Below are 26,334 nucleotides of genomic sequence, written 5' to 3' on the forward strand. Positions count from 1 at the left end.
AGAAAGAGAAGTGAGGATAACATTGAAGAAGCATATATTCAGCCTTGAAAACAACCACAAACGTTCACATCTGAGTGTTTGAAGAATACTCAAGGCATTCAAAACTGGAGATAAAATTTCATGTAAAAATGGCAATCATTTTTTTTTCTAAAAAAAAAATCTAAACAGGTCTCAAGTAAGTGCAATGCTCTCCTAAAAACATAAAATGTTTTTTTTCCAAGATGCTTAAAAATTCAATTAGTTTTTATTTTTCATGAAGAAAATTCCAATATCAATAAAATGTGCTCTGAAATTTTTTCAAATTTGAAGTGAACATATTATTTCCAAGAATCCTAGAAGACATTGGTTGGCCTTAAAAAGAAATTAGGCCATCAGCAGAGGGAGAAAACAGGGAACAGGACAGGAGCTACCACAGAGGGCCTCTGAAAGACTCTACCCAGCAAGGTAGTAAAACAGATGCTGAGACTCATAGCCAAACTTTGGGCAGAGTGCAGGGAATCTTATGAAAGAAGGGGGAGATAGAAAAACCTGGAGGAGACAAGAACCCCACAAGGAGAGCAACAGAACTAAAAAATCTAGGCACAGGGGTCTTTCCTGAGACTAATACTCTAAACAAGGACCATGCATGGAGATAACCTAGAACCCCTGCAGAGATGTAGCCCATGGCAGCTCAATCTCTAAGTGGGTTCCCTAGTAATGGGAACAGGGGCTGTCTCTGACATGAACTCATGGGCTAGCTCTTTGATCACCTCCCTCTAAGAGGGGGGGCAGCCTTACCAGGCCATAGAGGAAGACAATGCAGCCACTCCTGATGAGTTCTGATAGGCTAGGGTCAGATGGAAAGGGAGGAGGACCTCCCCTATCAGTGGACAGGGGGAGGAGCATGGGAGGAGGGAGGAGGGAGGGCAGGTTTGGGAGGGGACGAGGGAGGGGGCTACAGCCAGGATAATGAAAAACAATTAGGCATTTGGCAGGCTTACCACCTGCCTCCCTTTAGGATACAACTTTAACACAATGTAAACAGCAAAATCTGTGAGGACATCTGTGGGATGTGGACACATACTTACTGGAACTCTAAAATACTTTTTTTAATGGTATTAAATTATTAAATTTGAATACCTAATCAGGATGAAAAGAGTACCTTAAGAAAACTGTAAAAATCTTCAGGAAACAGTGATGACGTCAATTTGTCCAAAACTACGGTTAACGTTAATTATAAACTAACAAAGAATGGTATCGCTGCTACACTTCTGATGGGCAATCTGACTCATATTACTAATTACCCACAGATTAATGCAAACAAATCCTCATTGCACAGCCCTCTTAAATGAGGGGAAACAAGTTAATACCTTTGTGCCAATTCTCTCACTTCCGCTATTTGCACGATGTTTCTGAAAACATACCGTTTTCCCTGCCAGCAAATGGGTGAAGCTGCAGCACAGCTGGACTTCTCTGACAGGAACAAAAGACATTTTTCTAGGTGTCTATACTGGTGCACATGGTTCTGTGTATGCGTGTGCTCAGACATGTGCATGCAGATGAACTTATCCAAGCATGCACATACAGGGGCGGAGGCTGAGACTGGGTATCTCTATATATTGCTTACATAGACACACACACTCACAAAATGAACCTCAAGCTGACTGTTCAGGGAGGGCTGGCTGGCGAGCGAGACCCTCAGACATTCCTGTCTCTCCCCCAAGCTGCATCGGAGTTACAAGTGTGCCATCCCATGAAACTTCTCTGTAGACGACGAAAACCAGGCTCAGGTCTTCACACTTGGATGGCAAATACTTCACTCACCGAGCCATCTCCCAGACCCCTCCAGCTCTTGAACTTTTGAGAGTTTTAGAATACTTTGTGACTTAAAAAGTTGTCATGTGGTTTTCCCCAAGAGCAGAGAAACTACTGTCAGAGTTAAACAACACTGTACATTTAAAATTCTGTGAGATTAAGAACCAATTTCAAGACAATTTAACACTTTTGAGTGATCAGAGCAATAACCTTGCTCAAAGCTGTCTTGAGAATGAGCAAAGTAGTGATCAAAATGAGGCCAGGGTCCTCTGGCTAACTTACCACCGACATGTGCATTTTGGCTTAAAGGTGTTCTGATACCAACATCATCTCCCACTCCTAAGCGCTGTAACAACAACTCAGTGTTTCTAACTTTAAAACTGAGTAGAAGCAGATGCTGTGCTCGCACCCGCTGCAGCAGACGCTGCTACCGGACCACTGGCAACCTGACTATTTCATCTGGAGCTCACTGACGGCAAAAAGGAAAATGTGTCGCCAGGACTGCACATCCAAGTTAAACCAGAGAGGCAGAGAATGGAAACAGCCCATGAAGATGAATACATGCAGCAAAGCTCTCCAACCGACGGTGGCCAACTTTTCCCGTGCTTTGTAGCTTGAAAAGTGCTTGCTTATGAAACCCTGGGTTCACACACAGCTCAGCAAGCAGCATTACCCATAATGTGTCATTTTGGCTTTGTTCATCTCAATTTATACTTTCAAAAATAAGCTTTCAATCCAGACACATTTAAGTGAATGCCCAGCATCCCTGAGGGCATCGTTAGTGTTGACTAATTAGAGTGGGACATCAAGTAAATTCTCATGTAGAAAGGCCAAAATGACAGACTGGATTGATAGCCAGGTCCTCCAGGCTGAGGAGCTATGATCGTCCCCCAAGGGCAGCCTGCTGCAGGTAGGGGGAGATGTGGAGCATCTTACAGGTGGCACTGTACTGGCAGCAGCATGTAATACAAAAGCGCTGCGTCATTCACGGAATGTCTGGGGCAAAGAAACGAATTCGCTCCTGGCTTCCTCCAGCCTGTGATGCCAAGGAACACTGAGTTAACAGCACAGATGGAGCCTGGTTCTGGAGAGGAGCCTGGTGAGAACTGCAAACAACCAATCCCCAAGACACAGGCCCTCCCTGACAAATGACAGTTTGGGAAGCTGTAAAAATGAGCGAGTCCCAGGGGTCTTGTCTAACCAGATGTACTGTGAAGGCCCTGGACAGGCACTGTGGAAACCAGGCAGATCTCAGGGGCCTGCCCACCACTGCCCTGGGAGGTAATAGCAAGAGGCATACACCTGGGGCGGCACTCGCTCTTCTGCCCTCGCTGCTCATCAATAACTAACAGGGACGTGGGTAATCTTGGCTGATGCAGACACTTGGCCTCTGCTGAGGACACAACCCATCCAAGTAGGTGGTACAAAAGAAGAATATATTCCTGGGCACACAATATCTAACTCTGAAATACTAAGTCACACAGTCAATGAGCATAAACAATTAATGCATGGAAAAATGATTAAAGAGGCATACCCATCAACATACTCAGAAGTCTCTGGACCTTTGAACTCACCCCCACAACTCTGTACAATCCTTGGTCATTTATACCTATTGAGAGAGACAAAGTGTTAGCAGATCACAAGACCACTGTATTTTAAAAGCTTGTCAAACAGTCGCATTCAAAAATCTCTGGTAAGTGACAATAGCAGCATTCCTGTAGACTATCAGACATTTGACAAAGCCAAGTGTCCTTCAAGTGGTGTAGTGGCTTTGTATCCGTGAGCTCTGATAGTGCATTATTCCATGTGGATGAGAACACCCGGAGTCAACATGAATTAAAAGTATGAAGGCTACCGAGCAATGCAGCCCGAGGCAGTTTTCACAGGTGCACTTGCATGGCTTTGCCTATCTATTTGCTTACATTCTTCTCGGGACGTTTCAGCCCTTTTATCAATGTGGGGATTAGCACATAGGAAGAAAAGTGTATGTTTAGATGACTCTTGAAGACCATGAACTGAATCTGTGTTTTTAAAAGAGTTGCCAGATACTCCATCAAATAAACAGCTCAACTTAATGTATTCACTCTCTGTTGAAACCTGAAAACCATGTGTCCTTGGGTGCAAGAGACAAAGGCAAGAGAAAAGTTACTCTTAAACATAGCTTCATGTATTGAGCATGTGCAGAACAAATGTCATGATGTGGATTCTCACAGCGTTCAGCAACACTCAGAAGTGACTGAGAAGCTACAATGGGGAGTTAGGTTAGGTAACAAAACGTCCATGTTTTAAAGTGGCACACCTCAAAATGTGTAGGTACCTTGTGTGCAATTTGCTTTGAGAGGAAGAAAGGGGTAGATGAAGTAGCCCCCAAACTCACCTACCGAGCCAGGACTTAAGAACTGGGAGCTCACTATACAGTCCTACTACTTCTTAACTTGAAATGCCCCCTCACAAGTAAGACTTAACAAAATGTGGCTTTGTCTCTTTACTTTCAGGGAGTCACAGCTTTCTGTGTGTTTGGTTTCTTCTGCACTGCAAATGTTAAAGCTAAGAACACACTGACTGCCAAGGAAATGTCTCTAATCCCCCGCTCTCCAGAACATAAAAACCCAATTACCAAAGGCCCACAGGACCCACTCTCTCACCCTCCCTACATGCAGTGGCAGTAAGACTAATGCAGTGTCTAAAGGTCTGTGTTCAGCTCTACCCAGACACAGAAATGTCAGGAAACTTGTGGCTTCTGGGTGCTGTGTCTGGGACCAAAGGCAGCATTGCCTGTATCATGCTGGGAAGAAGACGACGAAAGCACCTGTTCTATGAATCACACCACACACAAACGTTCTCTATTCATAGTCAAAATCAGTATCTTCCTCCTTTCGCCATGTATTCCTCTTTATTCAGTCTGTGTGCGTGGAAGCATGCGAGAAAGCTGAAGGCCGACATGAAGATGTCTTGGCCTCCACTGCTTCTCCTCCTCAGCATCTTCCGAAGCGTGTCTCTCTCTGAGCCTACAGCTCACCATCCTGGACAACTAGCTGGCCAGGAAGGGGAAGCCAACCGTCCGCACCACAGCACTGTGGCGGCAGGCAATGCCACCACAATCGGCATCTGTGCAGGTTCAGGTGCAGACTCTGAACTCGGGTCCTCACACTGAGCCATCACTCCCACACACACAGAGTTTGCTTTTTTTCTTTCTTTCTTCCTGGCGATACTGAGGAATGAACCTAAGCCTTCAAGCATGCTAGTCAAGTGCTGTGCTAGTCAAGAACTACACCCCGGTTTTCCTTATTCATTTTCTAAGCTTCTCAAAGAGCATGTGCTTGGGGGGAGTAGGAGGGAGGTGTTACAGGTTACAGAGCACATTTTAAAACACAAACATTTACATGTTAAACTTCTAGCTCCTAACTGTGTTTCGTTTTTAACCTTTATTTTTATTTTTTATGTGTCTGGGTATTTTACCTACATATATATGCATACACCATGTGCATGCAATCCCCTAAGAGATCAAAAGTCACACACCCCGTGACTGCTTACAGCTGAGCTGCCATGTGGGCACTAGGAATCAAACCAGGTCCTCTGGGACAGTGCTCTTAACCACAAAGCTGTCTCTCCAGTTTAGACAGAGGGTCTTTAAAAGAGGTACTAATTTAAAATCAGTCCACCAAGTGGCCCAATTCCAACGTGGCTAATCCCCTTAGAAGAAAGGTATTTTAAAACAGACAGTGACAAACAGCAGACCACATGAAGATCACACACACACACACACACACACACACACACACACACCAGCCACTTACAAGCAAGAGGAAAACCCTGAGAAGAAACAAACCATGCCAACCACTTTATTCTGGAGTTTTAATTCCCAGGGATGTGGGGGATATTACTTCTGTGTATAAATCACATACCACATTGTCCTAGGCTGTGACACTGAGCCCAATGACTGACGCCCCTTCTCTCTTGGTCTCTCTAGAGTCAGGAGGGCAGAACGAGCCCAAAGCCTACACGCGTTTCTCCAGAAGAGTGGACATCCACCCCAGCAGCAGAGAATTCCTGCCCGAAGGAGGATGAAGGATAGTGCAACCCCACCAAGAACGAGAAAAAGCAAACAGCCCAGAAGCAAGATCAGAACCCTCGAGTCTCCAACAGGGAAAAGACTGAACCCGACTCCCTCCTGCTGCCAGAAAGCAGGTCCTGAGGGTTTTTAAGCCCAAGGTTTTGTTGATCACTATTCAATTTAAGTAGTTTGCCCTCGGTGACAGAAGTCAAAAGAGCAAGCCCTATTCTTCAGTCAAACAAACGCAAGCATTTATGAAAAGTGCTAGAAGTACACGGAGATGAAGAAAGAATGTCATTTTGGCAGTGACAATCACTAGGTGCTTGTGATTACTATCAGATAATTGATCAAGTTCAAATTCATCAAACTGTAAGAACTAGAGCTAATTACTAATACATAATAAAAGGTACAAGAAGAACTACAGCTCCTCAACATAGTTTTTCCTCTTTAAATGAAATTTAAATAAATGCAGTACAAAGGCAGGTTGGAAATGGCAGGTTAGATAATCAAGTCTTGTAGGGTTTCCTGTTTCTTCTTACGCTGTTCTTAAAGGCTGCAGAACTAGCCCATGCTTTTCACCCAGGAGCACACACGTGTTCACCGCAACATACCAACAATCATAGACGGCTGAAGATGTAGCCGATTTGCAAAACTACTGAGTTCAGCACAACATCGCCAGCTTCTTTTCCAAAAATCCCTCTTTTAGTCAAAAGATTAAGCCACTGACCCAGAGTTAGGATTTTGAAATCAGCTCTGACTTCTTCGTCTACATTCTATAGGTCAGAGGGCACTCTTCCTGTGCAACACAAAATGTGCACATGGTAATTACCAGAAGAGCCTCACAAGAAACAGAACCGGAACCCATTCCAACAGCATCACTCCACCGTCCTCCCATTCCCATTTACCCTACACATCTACAACACGGCCCCGCCTCACGTCCCTACCCTACCTCTTGCAGAGTTTTAATCAGAACAGACTACAGGCTGTCACCTACAAATAACAAAGTGCAGACTGTCCCTCACAGCTCCATTCAGGTTGGCCTCTCAGCTGACAACACTGTCCCCTCATCCTCATAAACTTGCCACCTGCAATGATTTAGTCACTAAATATGCGCCACTTAGGACTCCAGCTTCCCGAGGCAAAGAGTAAAACAAGATCTCATTCAAGTCAAATCCAGGGAAAACTCAACTTTTCCCACACAATCCCACAGAACTCTGCCTGTTCATTTGTTTGTTTTTAAACATAACTCACAATTAATTCCTTCCAATTCATTGTTTCATATACCTTAAAACAAGCCTCTACTCTGGTAATTACAACTCCCGAAACCAAGTCTGAGTACCTACCTAGCCTGACCCCAGTTAAGTTCATTTTCAATGAGAATGTTCGTTTTTATCATGTTAAAAAATAATGTTCACACCTCACCACTCTAGAAGGACATACATAAATAATATATGTTCCATGTTACTTTTCAACATTAAAAAAAAACATTAAGTCCCCAAATACATACAGTTTTAAGAGTTTTTAAACAAATGTAAACCTGTATTTCACCCACACATACCTCATCCCCAATACAAAAATGACCTAACAAAGTACTCATTTAACTGTCTTCTGTTTTGTTTTGATGGCATCTTGTATATGACCAGTAAGGTACAAAATACGTGTATCTTGAAATTAATTTAAAGTTATATAAAGATTAAGATAAAATAGAATTTTGAACAGAGAAAGTTAAGGTATACGAACTCTTGCACATTTTTCAGGGCATAAATGCTCACTAGTGCACAATGGTAATTTCCTCGATGTTTCTAGACACAAAGGTTTCCTCTCTCTTCAATAAGGCACATGTATCCCTGATCTCTCCAAGACTTTAAACATGAATGGGTGTTGGACTTTGTCAAATGTTTTTTTTTTGGCATCTAAGGAGATGATCATGTGGTTTTTTTCTCCTTCAGTTTATGTGGTGGATTACATTGATGGATTTCCATATGTTGGACCACCCTTGCATGCCTGGGATGAAGCCTACTTGGTCATGGTGGATGATATCTTTGATGTGTTCTTGGATTCAGTTTGCAAGTATTTTATTGAGTATTTTTGCATCAATGTTCATAAGAGAGATAGGTATGAAGATCTCTTTTTTCGTTGGGTCTTTGTGTGATTTAGGTATCAAGGTGACTGTGGTTTCATAGAATGAGTTTGATAATGTTCCTTCTGTTTCTATTTTGTGGAACCATTTGGAGAGAATTGGATTTAGCACTTCTTTGAAGGTCTGGTAAAATTCTGCACTGAATCCATCTGGCCCAGAGGACCCGGGGTTAGATAATCAATCCTCACTTAGAAAGACAAATGAGATGTGCATTGGATGGAGGAAGAAAATAATTAACAGGACAGGAGCCTAGCATAGAGGGCCTCTGAAAGACTCTACCTAGCAGTGTATCAAAGCAGATACTAAGACTCATAACCAAACCTTCGGCAGAGTGCAGGGAATCATATGAAACAAGGGGGAGTTAGTATGATGTGGAGAGGATAGGAGCTCCACAAGGACCAAATATATCTGGGCACAGGGCTCTTTTCTGAGACTGACACTCCACCAAGGACCATGTATGGATACAACCTAGAACCTCTGCTCGGATGTAGCCTGTGGTAACTCAGTAACCAATTGGTTTCCCATAGTAAGGGGAACAGGAAGGAGCAGTCCTGCTAGGCCACAGAGGAGGACTTTGCACCCAGTCCTGAAGATACCTGATAAAACAAGGTCAGATGAAAGGGGAGAAGGTCCTCCCCAATCAGTGGACTTGGAAAGGGGCAAAGAGGAGATGAGGGAGGGAGGGTGGAATTGGGAGGGAATGAGGGAGCGGGATACAGCTGGGATAGAGTTAATAAAATGTAATAATAATAATAAAAAGAATTCATTTGATTCACAATTCCCTGAGCCTGGCAGCCTGAGATCACAGTCATGGCTGGTAGGGGTCTTCTCGCTGTCACCCCATGGCAGGGGTAGGAATATAGGAAAGAGAATGGGGAACTAAGAAGAGGGGAGATAAATGACCTCAGAATGCACTCAACATGTAAAAGCTTCAACTCATTCATGAGAACAGAATCCTCTTGACCTAATGACATCTCAGCTCCACTGCGCTGTGGACTGAGTTTCCCAACCATGAACTTTGGGGATCAAATTCAAACAACTGTGGGGACACACACACCCCAAAAACAAAAAGGCTTTTTGGAATACATGAAGAAAACAACAAAATATGGGAAAGACAGAGTGAGGATATAAAATGAACAGAAGTTAGAATGACAAGGCTAGAGAGTCTGTAGCATCTCATTTCCTAAGAAGAACCGAGTACTTTACTATCTTCAGGCAAAGAAGTCAAATAATATAAAGACACAAGGTGACACCAGAAAATCAAATTAAGCAATCAGAGACCAACGAGGCCATGGGGTCATTCTTCCCTGTGGTTTCAAGAGCAGCCCTTCCACTCAGTAATTCCATCTGCTTTCCACCTCACGTGCTTATCATGTAACAAATAAATACAGTAATTAACGAATGAAATGAGCAATGGACTATCAACCTGATGGTCTGTAGAAAGAACACGGTAAGAGGCAGGAAATTCTCATTTTCCTGTATGTGTACATAAAGCAGGCATCAGGAGATGAAACGGGATGGGTCAGAGTGCAACAGAAGCAGTGGGGTGCAAGCAGGAACTGAACTATCTTACAAGTATCTTACATGTCTACAGAGGGAAATGATCAAACTTCGTCAGCCCGTGAACCAAGGTTCACCCCATCTCGTCGAGCAACTTACAGATGCCTGGCACGCACCAAAGCACTTAATGACTGTGGATCGCCTGAGTCACTCCCTGGCACTGCGCGTGATGACACCAGAGGAGCAGCGCTCTAATATTCAAGCCCGCATTCACAGGCCTTCCTTCGGAAGTCTGCGGTGTTGCCCTTTCAGTAGGACACCCGTGCACATCCACACATATACATATCAGTACACACACGCACCTGTGCATGCACAGACACAAACAGAACCCACATGTCCCACCAGCTCTACAAAGGCAAATTTCCCTATAAATTCTATGATGAAGCAGCATATAATTTCACTCATATGTAAACACTAATCATTATTTTTAGAATGTTCTAATTATATATTCACATACTTATATGAACTCAAAAAATGCTAAAAGCCTTGAAAGCAAAAGGAAAAAAAGCAGTATACACGACATCAATAAACCTCCTGTCAGGAAGTCCTCCCAGCCTGGCCAAAATGACATTTTATCCAGGTAATCTTAAAAAAATGATAAATTCATGGACTGAAGAGATGGCTCAGAGGTTAAGGGCACTGGCTGTTCTTCCAAAGGTCCCAAGTTCAATTCCCACAACCATATGGTGGCTCATAACCATCAATAATGAGATCTGATGCCCTCTTATGGCATACAGCACACATGTAAGCAGAACATAGTATACATAATAATTTTTTAAATGATGACTTCATATTGCTTCATGTCATGGAACAAAATGTAAAACTACGTCTCATATATTATTTGTAATAACTGATCCTCAGTAAGTGCACATCCAAAGTCCTGCCCAGAGTAAACACTTTGCACCCATCTCTTTCATCAGATTACAGAAAACTAAGAAGTCCCCAGAAACTCAGTGATACGTGGCATTATCAGGTTCTGTCAGACTAGCATTAACATCAGTTTCCTCTTCAATATAAGCAGACAGAACCAAACTGAGATGCTATGTCTTAACAGGACAAAGATTCACCACTGTAAATCTTAGGTATTATATTTACTTACTTCTAAGACACTGGAAGAAAAATAAGTCTCTTTTTATTTTTTTTTCAATTTATTCATTATATATCCCAATTGAAGCTCCCTCCCTCAACTCCTCCCAGCTCCACTCTCCCTCCCTTTTCCTCCTATCCCCTCCCCCTAATCCACTGAAAGGTGGAGTTCTCCTCCTCTGCCATCTGCTCATAGCTTGCTAAGTCTCATCAGGACTGCCTGGATCCTCTTCCTCTGTAGCCTGGAAAAGCTGCATCGCCAGGGGCAAGTGATCAAAGAGCAGTCAACGGAGTTCATGACAGAGGCAGCCCCTGTTCCCCTTACTAGGAAACCTACATGAAGACTGAGCTGCCAAGGACTATATCTGAACAGGGGTCTAGGTCTTCTCCAACGGTGCTTGGCTGGAGCATCAGTCCGCTTCAGGACCCCCTGGGCTCAGGTTTTTAGCTTTGTTGGTCTCCTTGTGGGGCTCCTGTCCCCTCCATGTCCTCCTATCCACCCCCTTCTTCCATAAGACTCCCTGCACTCTGCCCAAAGTTTGGCTGTGAGTCTTAGCATCTGCTTTGGTCCCCTGTTAGGTGGAGTCTTTCAGAGGCTATTATGGTAGACTCCCATCCTATTCCCTCTCTTCCACCGCTTCTAGTGTCTATCCTGTTTGCCATTCTGAATGAGATTTAAGCATCCTCCCTAGGGTCCTCCTTGTTGTTTAGCTTCTTTGTTGTTTAAGTCTGTAGATTTTAGTGTGGTTACCCTATATTATATAGCTAATATCCGCTTACAAGTGAGAATATACTGTATGAGTTGTTCTGCTTCTGGGTTACCTCACTCAAGATGATCTTTTTCTAGTTCCATCCATCTGCCTGAAAATTTTATGATTTTCCTTATTTTTAATAGCTGAGTAGTATTCCATTCCTTAAATGTGCCACATTTTCTGTATCCACTCTTTGCTTGAGGGACATCTGTTTCAAGATTCTGGCTATTACAAATAAAACTGCTATGAACATAGTTGAACAAACGTCCTTATTGAATGGTGGAGCACATTTTGGATATATGCCCAGGAGTGACATAGCTGCATCTTGAGGTAGCACTATTCAATTTTCTGAGAAAGCACCAGATTGATTTCCAAAGTGTTTGTACAAGTTTGCACTCCTACCAGCAATGGAGGGAGGGTTCTCCGTTCTCCATATCCTTTCCAGCATGCATCACTGAGTTTTTGATCTTAGCCATTCTGATGGGTGTAAGGTGAAACCTCAGGGTTGTTTTGATTTGCATTTCTCTATGACTAAGGATGTTGAGCATTTCTTTAAGCGTTTCTCTGCCGTTCGATATTCCTCTGTTGAGAATTCTGCTTAGCTCTGTTCCCCATTTTTAACTGGATTACTTGGTTTGTTGCTGTCTAATTTTTTGAGTTCTTTATATTTTCTGGATATTAGCCTTCTATCATATGTAGGGTTGGTGAAGATCTTTTCCCAGTCTGTCGGCTGTCGTTTTGTTCTGTTGATAGTGCTCTTTACTTTACAGAAGCTTGCACTCAACTTTGTAAAGAAACATTAATAAAACATAAGCCACACATAGAACACTACACATTAATAATGGGAGGCTTCAACACCTGACTCTCATCAAAGGTCAGGTCAATGAAACAAACAATGACACTAACAGACTTGTCCCCTTTTCATATTTTCCTTCATCTCTAATGTGCTCAGATGAGCCTGCTGGGCATCCATCTTTCTGTAGTGAAGAGTTCACTTAGATGTGAGGCCCAGGCAGCAGCTTCCAGCTCTAACGTTTCCACAATCAATGACATCCCTCCCTCCTCCTGAGCTCCTTGAGGGAGGGTACCATCACATAGGGCTCTTGTGAGAAAACCCTGTGTCATCCTGTACATACATCCCAGCCAATTGTGACTACAGGTAACAGATCTTGTTTCTTCTTGCCATCCACCTGAGTTTTCTGGAGTGACCCAGTTGGTCACAGGTCTCCTCTGTGCATTTCTTCAACCATATCCTCCTTATCTCTCTTTAGCTGTCCATTTCTGAAGAGGGCAGAAGGTGATACAGATTAAACCAGGGGCCTTTTACATGCCTATGGACTGGTCTATCACAGAGCTATGTGCCCATCCCACCCTTGACTAGTTATGGTCCACTTTTGTTCTCCCAATCTTCCCCTGCACAAGAATCCATGTGGATTCTATGGCTGACCTCATTATGCACATGGCCACAGGCTTCCTTGACCCTTCAAACTTTACCTCTGTGGTGTTTCCCTTCTCTCCTCTCAGCCACAACCGAGTTCCTACAAATGTCACATGAACCTTGGGTTCGGAAACTCCAGACGCAAACTCTCAAACCCACCACCCATACTGCCTTCTCTGCCAGGGCTAAGTGTCATGTCCCTTGGCTTGGGAGGCTTAGTCAGCCTTGTCTGCTCCCTTCCTTTCCTTCCTGCAGCCACCAGCAGTCTGCCTGCCATCTAGGGTCTCCTCTTGTCCATTCCTTCTTGCCTCATTTCCACTGCTAATATCAACTCTTGGCTATTACAGGAAAATGCAAAACCAGTGTGACATTTCCAGCACACCAGCCCACGCACACAATATATTTCAGTCAGGTCACCCATGCTTATTTCCTGCAACATTCTTCATGGTGAAAACGAGGAGGAAAAGTCTCTCCTTCCGGCTTCCCGGAAACTACATTTTGCTGTTTTCTACAACCACCCTGCTATACAACAGCAGCCCAGCAGTGGTTCTAACTCCTACTTCATGCTAACTTGCCCACCATCCCCCTCACCTCCGCCTATGGGAGGTAACTAATTCTCTATTCCCAACTTCTGTGACAGCCACCTTCTCAGAATGTCTGTGTGAGAGAAATCACAGAGGTGCAGTCTGGGGCCGGTCTTTCTGCGTTGGGCTTATTTCCATTGCTGCCACAAATGACAAGACTCCATTTGTGTTGTGGTTGAACAGCTCTCTGAATATACGCAGAAACTACACTTTCTTCATCCATTCATCAGCTGGACACTCAGTAGCCAAGAAGTGGGAGCAGCCTATGTATAATGTTGCAGCGGTCATAAAACACAGGTCTGTGTGACATGCTGGCTTCACTTCCTCTGACTGCACAATCAGGAGTGACTCCCTGATCATGTAACACTTCCATATTCAATTTGTTGAGGCATCTCCATGCTATACATACCCTCATTTATATTACCATCACCTCATATGTAAATCGTGTCCAAAATCCTAACAGCCATTCTGCTTTCCACCTTTTACCATCCAGTCCTCCTCAGTCCAACTCACAGTCTACTCTCAACACACTGCCACTCTAACTCTAACTTGTCAAGAGCTCATGCCAGTCTCTGGAGCCAGGCAGTAACCCAGCCCAGGAGCTAAGATCTGCCCCGACACACTCAATTGTTCACAAAGCATCTTCTCACACAAGCCACGCACCCATAGCCAGCAAAACATTGCCCACCTTAACACCTCTGTTCAAATGTACCCTTCCAGGGCATGGAAATAGTGTCCCCTTCCCTTCCTAAGTAAGAATGGACTTGCTTGCTCGACAGAAGATTTGCGTTTCCTAAGTGTATAGGTTTTCTCCCACAACACAGCCCAGGCTCATCATGTGTCACTCCTTGTGGTATCTGAGGGTGAATACAATGTGGTGCTGCAGCTACTGGGGCTCACATGTAAACCCTCGTTTCTACTGTAAGAATCGTTTTTCTCTACCTGTCTCCTAGAAACTGCCTGGGATCACACATAAGAGGAATGCAGCATGAGCTCCCAAGGATGCCTGACGCTTACCACTGACTGTCCACAGAACAAGACCCAGGCTAAGCCACGGAACACACCTCTCATCACTCTGGGTTAGCTCAGACTCTGGGCCTGCCTACGGGGATACTCAGGGTTAGGTTAACTGGAAAGGGATGAACCGGATCCTTCCACGGGCTTGGGTTCCCAAAAGCATGAACAAGAGGGAGCTGGCCTGAGTGCAAGCATCTGTCATTCTTCCTACTTCGTGACTGTGGCAGTCACATGACCAACTGCCTCAAGCTCTCACCACGATGAACTGATGGTGAACCCTGAGCGCAATAAAGCCTTCCTTCTCTAAGTCGCTAGGACCCGGTGTTTCCTCACAGCACCGTAGAGGTAACTGACATGCTGTTTAGAATTGGACTGAGGCTCATCGACACACCTTCACCCTGACACTTCATCCTCCAGCATCTTTCCCATAGGATGGCTGAAGCCCACTAGTTACACGTGTGGCCGGGAAAATGTAAGTGTTAACGTAAGCTGAGACACGTGGGGAAGCCAAATGAAAGTATTTTCAAACTCTTCATCAATATGCACAACTCAAATTTGAGTAATGGAGAATTCTGACTAACGTAAATTAGAAAAAGAGTCTCAGACACAGTGGAAACGTTGGCTCTTGCTCGTTGGAAGCCTCCTTTCATTCCTTCCCCATGCAGACAGAAGCATCAGCCTTGCCTTGATGCTGCCGTGTTGCTGTTTCCAGCTGCGAGCTGCCGTGGTACCAGGTACTGATCAGTTCCAGGCAGCCAGCATCAGTCTCCCCCTATTTCCCTTCTGTGAGCTTTCTGGAGGCCTGAGACAATGTGGTAGCCACAGCGCTCTTCTGAGCACCTTCCTTTCTTTACAATCTGCCCTTTTTGGAACCCAAGACCACCTACTGCTCAAGTACCATAATGAGGAACAGAAAAGGTACAAGCCAAATCAGTTAGTTCTGCTGCTTGCTACAGAACCACACAGAAAGACTGGATTCCATGAACTCAGGGGAGTTGTTCCCCATGTAAGCCACCATGAAGAGAAAGAAGTGGCCTTAAAAGGCCATCAGTGGCTGGGCAGTAGTGGTACACACCTTTAATCCTAACATTCAGGAGACAAGCAGCAGGTGGATCTCAGAGGTCAAAGCCAGCCTGGTCTAAATAACCTGGATAAATAACCTCCAGGGTGGCCATGTCTCAAAACAAAACAAAACCAGTTCATCAGTGTTTCTAACGCCTTGAATCAGTAGCCGTAGCACCAATGTCTAAATTTACCTCTGTAAGTCGGTGAGCACTCAACGTGCTCCATTACCGCGCAGGCCCCTCCACAAATAATAAAATGAAGATGAAAAAGTGGACGTAGTGGCAATGCCCAAGCTGAGATGCTAATGAGGCTCTGGAGCCCATGATCACCCGCTACCCTAAGAAAATGAAGGACTTTAAGATAAAACATCACAAACCTAACATATTTTGGTGTAAACACACAAAATCAAGGGCGCTAACCTGTAGCAAAAAAACTTTCCATAGAGCACTCTAACAAGTTTACACGTTTTCTGTCTAAACACACACCCAGCTTTACTTGAAAACAGTTTTCTTGACCCTGTGCATTGATCAACCCTAAATATACACACAGACCTTAACATAGTTACTAGACAAAGGTCACTCCTACTATGTGGATTTAAGGGTTAATAAGGAGGAATATGATCAAAAGCACAGATAAACAAAAGACAAAAGAGAGCTGGAGAATTCTTGGCTGAAAAAGAGCCACCGAACAAGAGAATTAATGGACATGCATCAACCTTCAACTACTTAAGCAAGGGCATGGGTCATTCCATCCTTTTGCAAATATTTTCCTTACTAGTTTAGCTCAATCATTCATTTAAAGCTAATAGTTTTTCAGAGCTTTTTATTTATTTATTTATTTATTTATTTAATGAGTAAGTCAGCTAACTGAGGAAATGAATATTCAGCCCTGACTCGCTGGGTTGCAGTATTTCAATTCTGCATTTGCATTTCTGCAGACGCCACAAGGCTCTTCAGCTCCCTCCCACACGAGACTGTCCTCTGCGTCCACCCACACTCACCTCACACCCATACTGATTAAAAAAGAGATGGCAACTGAGAAAAGCCAGTTTACTTGTGTAAGTTTTCTGAGGACAGCTGTTCTTTATTTTCTTCATTTGACATGAATCTGCCCTTAGCGACTTAAGATTCATGTGCAACTATGGTAAAACGTGCTGCCATCTCACTCGGGCATCTTACCGCCCAAACATACCTCCAAAAGTTAAGAGTGAAACTACACATTGTCTCCTGCCGAAGTTAGTCTTGGGCCCTTACAACAGCACAGTCCTCAAGACAATGTCAAGAAAATTACCCAAACATCTAAAACTTTGCTGTTCAAGGAAAAGAAACTACTTAGATGTGACAAAACCCAGGTCATGTGTTATGTATCCCATAAACTCACAGCTTGTTACAACGCTGAATCTGATAACTGACAGCTTGCCTAGACCAACATTTTAATGCCATGCTCTAGAAAATTAAAGTGAATATTCAAATTATGCACATATGGAAGATTTTTAAGAGAAACTTCATAAACAAAAGTGACATACAAATTTAGTTTTAACATAATGACTATTTAAAAAACAGCAACTAAGATGTTTTTAAGCAAGAGTTACTATTTTTCTATACAGTCTACCTCAGAATGAAGTACTACCTGGGCTACTGAGAGTAAAAACAATTTGCTGGGTATGTTTCCCTTCTAGGGTGGGAAGGTATTTACTTGAAATTATGTAATCACATTTTACACTCCAAAACCATTACTCTCTTCCATATGCAAGATGATCTCTCTTTCTGTCTTTTCTATATTAGTCATAATTCAGAAAGATGATGACGTAAACACCTAATTAAAAACTCCTATATATGTTACATGGAAATATTAATTTTAACCACATATAGAAAAACAAACTCTTCCAATAATTTTATGACCTGCAATTTGTCAATCTTCCAATATGACACGTCGGTCCTACCTCTTAAACGGCCAAAGCAAGCGCTAACTGCTCACCATACACAAGGCACAGAAACAAGAAGCATCCGAAGGAGAAGACAGACATTTCTCTTTCCTAAGTGAACAGTAGAATCTCAAACAAAACACAGACAATGTACGTAACAAAACTAGGGTGTCAGCAACAGAGTCTCAGGATAAAAACAACACAGAGGGTCTGGAGAGATGGCTCAGAGTTTAAGAGCACTGTCTGCTCTTCCAGAGGTCCCGAGTTCAATTCCCAACAACCACACGGTGGCTCACAACCATCTATAATAAGATCTGGTGCCCTCTTCTTGCCTGCAGATAGCAGGCAGAATACTGTACACATAATAAATAAATAAATAAATAAATAAATAAATAAATAAATAAATAAATAAAAGAAAAAAAAACAGAGAAAGATGAAGAAAATGGTGGAGAGCACAGGGTGTCTCCTAAAGCTAGCTCATCTCTCCTCCACAAACCAGGTACGTGAAACCACACAGATGGACCCGTCACATTCCTTATGGAAGCTAAGGGGCCTTCCAAAGCATTATTTGTACCTCATGGGGCCTGAGATGGCACAAGCTGCCTGTCTCCCGGAGGCAAGGTCAATCCCGAGCGCCTGTTCCTCCATGTTCCTCTCCCGCCTTTCCAGTCCTAACTGACTCAGATCGCAGGCGCATCAAAAGCATTCGCATACCAACACCTCTCCTCTCACTCCTGGGTGCAAAGCCCTTCCTTCTGATAGGCCCTGTCGGTGGGAACCTAGACAACGCCTCCTCCCCTGCAGAATTCACATGAACAGTTGGGGCTACTCTTGCCTCCTGGCCATAGGGGCCCATGTAGAGTTCTCTTGGCAGAAGAAACCATAAACTTGGATTCTGAGCATCACTGCGAGGAAGTCTGAAGGACTCTTGGAGATGGTACTGAATGCAAGAGCTACTGGGAGGCCAGAGCAGAACATTGCAACTTGAACCTTAAATGACTTCCAAGGGCCCGTATATTGGGGTATTGGGGTCCAGGAAGCAAAGCTTAGCAGAGGTCCTTAGGTCATTTCCAGTGTGGCCTGGAAGAGCACTGTGGACCTCCAGGCCCCCTTTCTCTGTTCTCCGGCCACATGGTGAGTGCTTTTGCTTCACTGTGCAGAGCAGGCATACTGTTCTGCCTCACCCTAGGTCCAAAGCAACCAGATCATGGACTAGAACCTTCAGAACTGAAAGCCAAAAATATACCTTCTTTTTATTTTATATTTACTTACTTGTTTTTTTTTTTTTTCAGGAGTGAGACGCTACAAGCAGCCATGAATCAGAATACTCCAGAGAAAGCAAAGGCAAATGCTAAGCCATGGGCTTTCTCAAGGAACACAGGCTGAGCAGCATGCCATCCGGAGGGCCACACCACAGCTGCACAGGAAAGCTTGCTTCCAAGCAAGGCGAGGAATGAAGGCTTGCATAAAGTGGCCTAAAGTACTGGCACCCCTTTTCGTAAAGCATGAGCCACCCCTAGGGCCTACAGCAAGTAGATGTCACGGAAGAGCCTGCAGGGAGGAGGGACTAAGGTGAAACATGAGGTGTGAATGAACAAGAGCCACACAAATGTTCCTGAATTCCCCCTGGGGCTCATCTGCACAGCATCTGACATCTTGATTCTCTCAGCTTGACACACTAAAATTTGGTCACTTGTAGAAGTTTCATAATGGAGGCTTTCCTTCCTCTGTATTCACTCTCCTACAATCCCAAAGCTACACGGACCCGGTGAGCAGGTTTTCCATGTCACTTACACAGAAGCCTCCCATGGTTGCTCCTGTCCCCTGAAAGCCAAACAGAATCCCCCTCTAATTATGTGGCTGCTCCACTCATCAGGTTTCAGCACCTAAAGAGGAGACCAACAATGGTCCTTGACACATTTGGGTTGAGCTCAGGAATCCACAGTCACAAAAAGCACCAGGGATCCTAGAATACGTCATCAGGTCTGTCACAAGTGTCTGTGTGGCCATGAACATCTTTATTTCCCAAACATGGTCCTTGCAGAAATCTCAAGTGATTATCCAAGCACTAATGGAACAGCATGACTCTGGTGACGTCACCCACCGGTACCCTCTGTGCCCCTGCCATGTTTACTGCCCCAACTCGGTCACCTCACTTCGGGGGATGCCGCCCACCCTCGGCAGCGGCTGCACATCCCACATGCAGCCTTGTTTTCATACTAACCCTTCTGAGCCTGTGTGCCCTCCAGCGCCCCCCAGCGCCCTCCAGCACCGAGCCAGCATCTTCACCATCAGGAGCGCACACTCTTAAGTGCATGCTCGTGCTGTTCCTCTGTTTCCTTTCCAATCAGCTACACTCTGTCTCTGCATCGTAGCTGACAATTCTCCAAATGCCAAGACAGGACTCTCATTCTCTAAATCCAGAAGAGCCTGTCGCTAAATCGCAGTCTCACAGTGAGTGAGTCTCTCCTGACCCAGCACCCTGCACCAAGATTCTCCTCACCTGTGTGAACTTGCCACATTTTTATTTTACCACCTGGAATAATTCAATTGCTTACAAACCTTTCTGCTGTGTCTACTATTACTGGATTAAGTGTTAAATGGAACCAACCTTTACTAGCTATTCCAAAGGCCTGGGGCAAGGCACCGTACACCTGGGGATTGCTCAATAAATCCTCATTAACAGATGAACTTCCAAGTGAAACTAGGCCTAAACCATGATGGGTTATCTCTTACTGAGGAAAAGAACACTGTGCTATTTCCTTCAGAACTTTTGTTTTATCTAGGTTTAAGGTAGATTGTTTAAGAAAAAAGATCCCCAAGTAACAGTACATGAGCAATATAAAGGTAACAACTGTGCAGCCTACTTCTCCAACACAAGCAATACTTTACTAGGACGGGCTTCCCAAACTGTATTACCAGGCATTGTGATCATACTGGGAGCTTTTAAATAGCCAGTTCCCAGTCCATGCCAGTAGCAACTACGTCAGGCTACGTACCAGAGGCCACATCAGTATTGTTAAAGGTTCAGTGTGATAAAGGTGCAGCACAAGTTGGCAACAAGTGTTTGGTGAAATCCTTCAACCTGGATAAGCCACACATTTCTCATGGAGGTCTGGCAGATGAAGGATCCAACTCTCAGGCATGGTGTAATTTTATGAGCAAATACGTGTGTGTAGTTTCACTGATTCTGAGATGATAGCAAAACCAGAATAACTGCTCAACAGTCCCACCCAACTGGAGATATGCCAGTGTCTCAATTACTCACTGTTCTGATATTTAATTTTTTTATCTAAAATAATGTTATTACAAAATAAATGTAAGCCTTTCTTTGTAAGCTGATGGCTCCAACAAAATTGACATTTGTCTCAACTTAGTCAAGGTGGGATTTGAATTAAAAAAAAAAAAAGAAGTAGTAGCAGTAGTTCAGGATCCACAGAGCACGGAAAACCTCAAAGCTCTGTGTTAAGAGCAGGTAGAGTCCAAAGACTACCAACCCATGTATGACTCCATCGCGCAAACACTTAATATTTCCCCACAGCAACTGAAGTGACAAAAATCAGGTCAGTGGAACCTGAAGACCAAGGTGAGAGTGGCAGGTGAGTGCAAAGGGGAACAGGACACATGAAGGAAACCAAACATCTGTGGCTCTAGCAGCAGCAATGACACAACTCAACAGAGACTGTTGGAAACGCAAAACATTTGGAGAGTTAAGGTCAGCAAATTTCTAAACTGCACCCCTAACTGAGCAGCTGTGGAAGAGTCAGTTTGCTCTTAGAGTGTGGGGTCCACCAACCTCCACCAGGTGATTTCTGTCTTCCTTGGTTTACGACTGCTTTGGTGAAACACTATGAGCACAAGCAAGTTGGTTTGGAAAGGGTTTCTTCATTTAAGCTTCTGTATCACAGTTCATCATAAAAGGAAGTCAGGACAGGAACTCAAGCCGGGCAGGAGCTGCTGCAGCAGCAGCCACAGAGGGGTGCTGCTTACTGGCCTGCTCTTCATGGCTTGCTCAGCCTGCTTTCCTATAGAACCCAAGACCACCAGCCCAGAGATGGCACCACCCACCATGGGCTGGCCCTCCCCCACTGCTCATTAAGATGTCCTACAGGCTTGCCGACAGCCCTATCTTATGGAGGCATGTTCTTAACTGAGGCTCCCTCAGATGACTGTAGCTTGTGTCAGGTTGACATAAAACTATCCGCACAGTCCCACACCATGAGTACAGAAGCAGCAGAAACTCAGTGGATTATTTGAAAGGGATAAGCACATGAAGTTGGAAAGAAGTTGGAGTGACTCATCTTTAGCACCTATATAAGGGTGTGCTAAAGATGAAGCCCAGAGCCTTGCACATCCCAAGCTCTACCACTAAGCTTAATCCCAGCCCCAAAAGATCATGTTTAATGGGATCCCACAAGAGTAAGAAAAGTGTCTTTAAGATGCTTGAACAAAATGCGCTAAGAATTAGTTTTCCAGCTGCTGATCCTTCCAAAGAATGAGCTGGACTGTATCCCCGTAAAGTTCTAAACCTTAGAATGTAGCATTAAAGAACAAAAACCAGGCCTTGAAGGAAACGGTGAGGCTATTCTAACAAGGCATGCACACAGACAGACACACACATACACACACATGGGTGCTGCCCTGACCATGACATGAATCTTTCAATAGCAGCAAATCTAAATGCACAAAAGAGACAGAAGAGACAAGTATACACACAAAGAAGGCACAGCAGGATGATGCCATCTGCAAGCCCAGGACACAGGCCTCAAAAAAATTAACCCTGTCAACCTTTGTACTTGGCCTTACAGCCTCCAGAACTGTGGGGCTGCATTTCCACTTCAGCCATCTACCTGTGGTATTCTGTGAGATAGCAGAGCTAACGAACAAATGTGACTCCATTTTAACAACGGCGTCATTTGTGAAGTTCTCCCACATTTACATGGAAAGAAAATAAAAGGACCCACACTGTCATAGCAAAGGAATAACTGACTGAAAGGAAGTTATACTTCCAGAAAGAAGTTTATGCTATAGCATGTAACCTTGTACTGAGTGCTGTATGGGCTCAGGCATTACATGCTATAACGTGTAACCCTGCACTGAGCGCCGCGTGGACTCGGGCGTTGCACACCTACAGACCTCCACAAGTGAAGCTACTGAGCAAAGCATGACTGTTACCTCGTGTTTCAACTGCACTGATGCATTTTCTGAGAATCATGAATCCCATCTTATCCAACTGTGCACCTAAAACAAATAGTTAAAAAATGTTAGGGGACAAGTAGCCACTGAATTTCTTTCCCTTACCAAAAAGAAGAAAAACATTAAGGTAATGGAAATTTTGTTTCACTATTTCAAAAATCCTGAAGGCCATATAGTTCCTGTGTAAATTACATAAATGGAAAATGAACATATTATAGGAGAGCCTCCATGATGAAAAGATGTCCATTTATCAATTTATAATCCAACTTGTAATATAAAATATTTTTAGTAAGTTTAGATTATTTTAAACAGTAAAAGAAAATAATATCAATCACTAAGGGAAGCTACCTAAAAATTAGCTCTGTATTTTGCCAAAAAATTCTAAGAGTAGCTCAGTTAAAGAATTCTAAAATATAAATAAAGGCTTTTCTGAGCTTTTGTTTAGCAAAGGAAAGAAAATTTTAAAAGGTTTTTGTTAAATGCTATCTGAGCAGTAAGCTTAAATTAAAATTTTGATAATTTGCACTATTCACTAAGCCTTTTTAATAATTTTATTATTTTCATAATTTGCATTTAAAACAGATAATTCATGTGATACAACAGACCAATTTGAAAATAAAATTGTATACTTTTTCTAATATAAATGTTTGTTTATGACCAGGTTGGCATATATTTGTACATCTTATTTTTGTTTCAAAACTTTTATAAAAGAAAGCAGCAGTTCCAGGCTTGGGTCATGGGGATTTATAGCCCATAGATATAAACCTTGTTTAGAATACATATCAGTCAAAGTGAATTTTAATGGTAAAAACTGAACAGTGGCTTCAAGAACCCACTATTGATAACATTATATAAAAGACAAGTTGTTTCTTTCCATTTCCAGAGCCATCTGCAGGAAAAGCAATGTTTCAACTTCTTTATGATAAGTGAAAAGGGTAGAGACAAAGGGGAAGGATGGAATGAGAATTAAGATAGTGAAGACATCATAAAGGAGACAGGAAAGAAGAGCTGAGAAGTTGCCTGCATGGCCACGCCCACCTCATAGAGGCCATCAGTATCCAGGGCCGGGCTGCAGCTCTCTAGTGTTTGATTCAAGAATTAGCACAAGTGACCACAACTGTCCTTGAAACTGTGTGCTACGTGACACGGCATTTTCTGTGGCCTTGCTAAGCAGAACCATAGTTTCGCAGATTCTTGTCCTGCAGTATGTGAACAACTCAGCACCTCCTTCCGGAGGCCATTTTCCAAGTATATATGCCCCGTGTGGACCACATACCAGAGGATACAAAGCTACAGGGTTTCAAGGTGTGACAGGAATATACCAGAGGTCAAAAGTCAACCCAAGAAAGAAATAAAGCCAGGAGCTTATGATGGAGTCTTGGGCCTGACCTCAAGCACCATCCTGCACAGAGCCTTCGCCTTATATGATAAGTGCTCCTGCAGGGAAATCTGCCCAGCAACTAGGGGTCACCATCAGGCTGGGGACACTCTTGTATATTATTACTCACTGAGGCCAAGGGTTACTGTTTCAAACTCTCTAGAGTAATTCTTCTCACATCTGCCTCAGGAATTCTCTCCTTCCCTCAACCTCACTGAAGAAGCCCATAATTTGCTACAGTGTGTGTAGGACAATTGCAGCTTCCTGCAATTGTCAACCAGAAGCCATTATGTTCCAGAGAATCCACTCATTTCTACCTAGAATGGCAAATGACGGATGAGAAAGTCTAAAAGCAGAGGACCAAGAAACAGCTCCTTTCAGAGGCTCTTGAAGCTCAGAAAGCTCAAAGCTGCCTATTAGAAACTCATCACTCATGATTGTGGACATACGCAGCAAAGCTCAGAGGCGACAAACAAGGGTTACCCCAGGAGCCTGAAGACCAGACAGAACGAGCCTGGCAACAGCATGGGAATGGCGATGAACGGGATGAGTGACACTTACCTCCTTCTGGTCTCGGGATGATGGCTTTATTAAAAGTATGGAACAGCTAGCAAGAGGAAGAAAGAAAACACTTTCAACAAATCAAGTAAGATCACACAAATTTTCATTTTCATGAATTTAATATTAGATAATGTAGCATATAATGTATTATATATACATACATATATTTATGTAGTTATGTATGTGTAGTATATGTGTGTGTGTATATATATATATTCATCCCTGCTTTACAGCACTGAGCTTCTACACACCTGGAATTTCTGGATAAAAATGTTTTGCTATTCAGGAGCCCTTTGGGACAGCTCTAAGCCCATGCTAAACAAGTAACTTAGGAAATAAAACCTATATAGCATAAGGATGAAACTAGATGCTCCATGTGATGAAAAAAATGAAGACATCCAGTCTAATGCACTGACCAGCTAGGGAATAAGTGTAAAATCTGTAAGAATCAACAAGGCCGTGCCTTGGATGAGCGGTCTTGCTGTAGTCTGTTAGTGGCCTGGCTCTACAGGGGAAGTCAAACGGAACTCAGTCAAACTGGAAGCCCACTTTCCCCACCAAGACTCAACCCAGTGGTATATCTGCTATGCAAGGTTACTTTCTAAAGAACTTAAGACTCTGGGGAGATCATCAGGGTTAATAAAAATGGCTTTACTAAAAAGGATTAAAGGATTAGCAATAATTATGTCTCCATTACTATCAAAACTCCTTTATTTTGGAGAGAAGACCTCTGTCTCCTTGTAGCCCTGGCTGGCCTGGAACTCTCTATATAAGCCAGGATGGCCTTGAACTCAGAGACTGTGCCTCTGCCTCCCAAGTGCTGGAATTAAAGGAATGCTTCAAATTTCTTTTTTTAAGTATGTATCTGTGTGTAGGTACTATATGTCTGAGTTTGGATATCTGTGGAGGCCAGAGGCATTTGATCCACTGGATAAGCGGCCCAACATGGATGCTGGGATCGAGCCCTGGTCCTCTGAAAGAGCAGAACGCCCTCTTCACCACTGTAGCACCTCTCCGGGCCCCTATCGAAACTCCCAGCTGAACCACCTAAGACCTAGGCATGAACAGAAGCTCTACTCTGAAGCTCCCTTCTTCACTGTACAGAACTCCTCTTCCATCTTCAAATCATCCTTTCCCCTAAATCTGCATAAACGCTTGGTGCTCTCCAGGTGAGCCCAGTGGTACCTGCTCTGGCAGATTATTTACAGGGCATCTTGGAAGTGCATCTGTGGCTTTCTCCTAAAGCTGCCCTTACCGAATCTCCAACTCAGTACATGATCTGCCAGATTCTGAGCCCCAGAAGACAGCAGGACAGAGGGAAAAAGTAAAACCATGGTGCTGAATCAAATGCCAACAGTAAGAATTGAGGTGTCTGGGCCTCTGTCACAATCTTCAGTGTATTCCTCGAGACAGATGAGTTCAGAGGCTCACTCTCCAAGGCTGCTCTGCTCTGCAGAGTAGAGACCTTTACTCTAATGTCAGCCCGATGTGCACAGGAGATTCTAATGCTGCCAGTACTTACTGCCCCAACTCCAGAAACTAAAATGCACTGCAAGAATTTAAGTACTGTTACCTCTCCCCGCCCCTGGGGGGTGGGGGGGAATGTTGGGTAAAATAGGAGAAGTTGAGAATTTTGCTGACTTTTTCAAAGCAAAGCCAATCAGAGTGACACAGTCAAGGAAAACCAGAACTGAAAATGTGTGATGCCCAGTCCTGAGTGGGCTGCAGCTGCCCCAAGATAAACTACTGGAGTGCTGATACAGTTTCAAGATGACTTCAAACACC

General features: G+C 43.7%; 1 protein-coding gene across 6 annotated transcripts in view; it reads right to left on the reverse strand.

The window, feature by feature from the left end:
• Arhgap10 (Rho GTPase activating protein 10) overlaps positions 1-26,334 on the reverse strand; it is a 246,939-nt gene that overhangs the window by 93,507 nt on the left and 127,098 nt on the right. For 4 of the 6 annotated variants that reach the window (XR_009594838.1, XM_060393189.1, XM_060393188.1 and 1 more), the window contains 3 exons: positions 24,550-24,595; positions 22,590-22,655; positions 3,329-3,403 (listed from right to left, as the gene is read on the reverse strand). Coding sequence is in view for 4 of the 6 variants with exons in the window: in XM_060393189.1 (XP_060249172.1) it covers positions 3,329-3,403; positions 22,590-22,655; positions 24,550-24,595 (187 nt within the window). In the remaining 2 variants the exon portion in view is untranslated. The remainder of the gene's footprint in view (positions 1-3,328; positions 3,404-22,589; positions 22,656-24,549; positions 24,596-26,334) is intronic. The other 2 variants (XR_009594839.1, XM_021655949.2) reach the window with 2 other exon arrangements.

This window comes from Meriones unguiculatus, chromosome 10 (genome assembly GCF_030254825.1).
Source record: "Meriones unguiculatus strain TT.TT164.6M chromosome 10, Bangor_MerUng_6.1, whole genome shotgun sequence".
NCBI lineage: Eukaryota > Metazoa > Chordata > Mammalia > Rodentia > Muridae > Meriones > Meriones unguiculatus.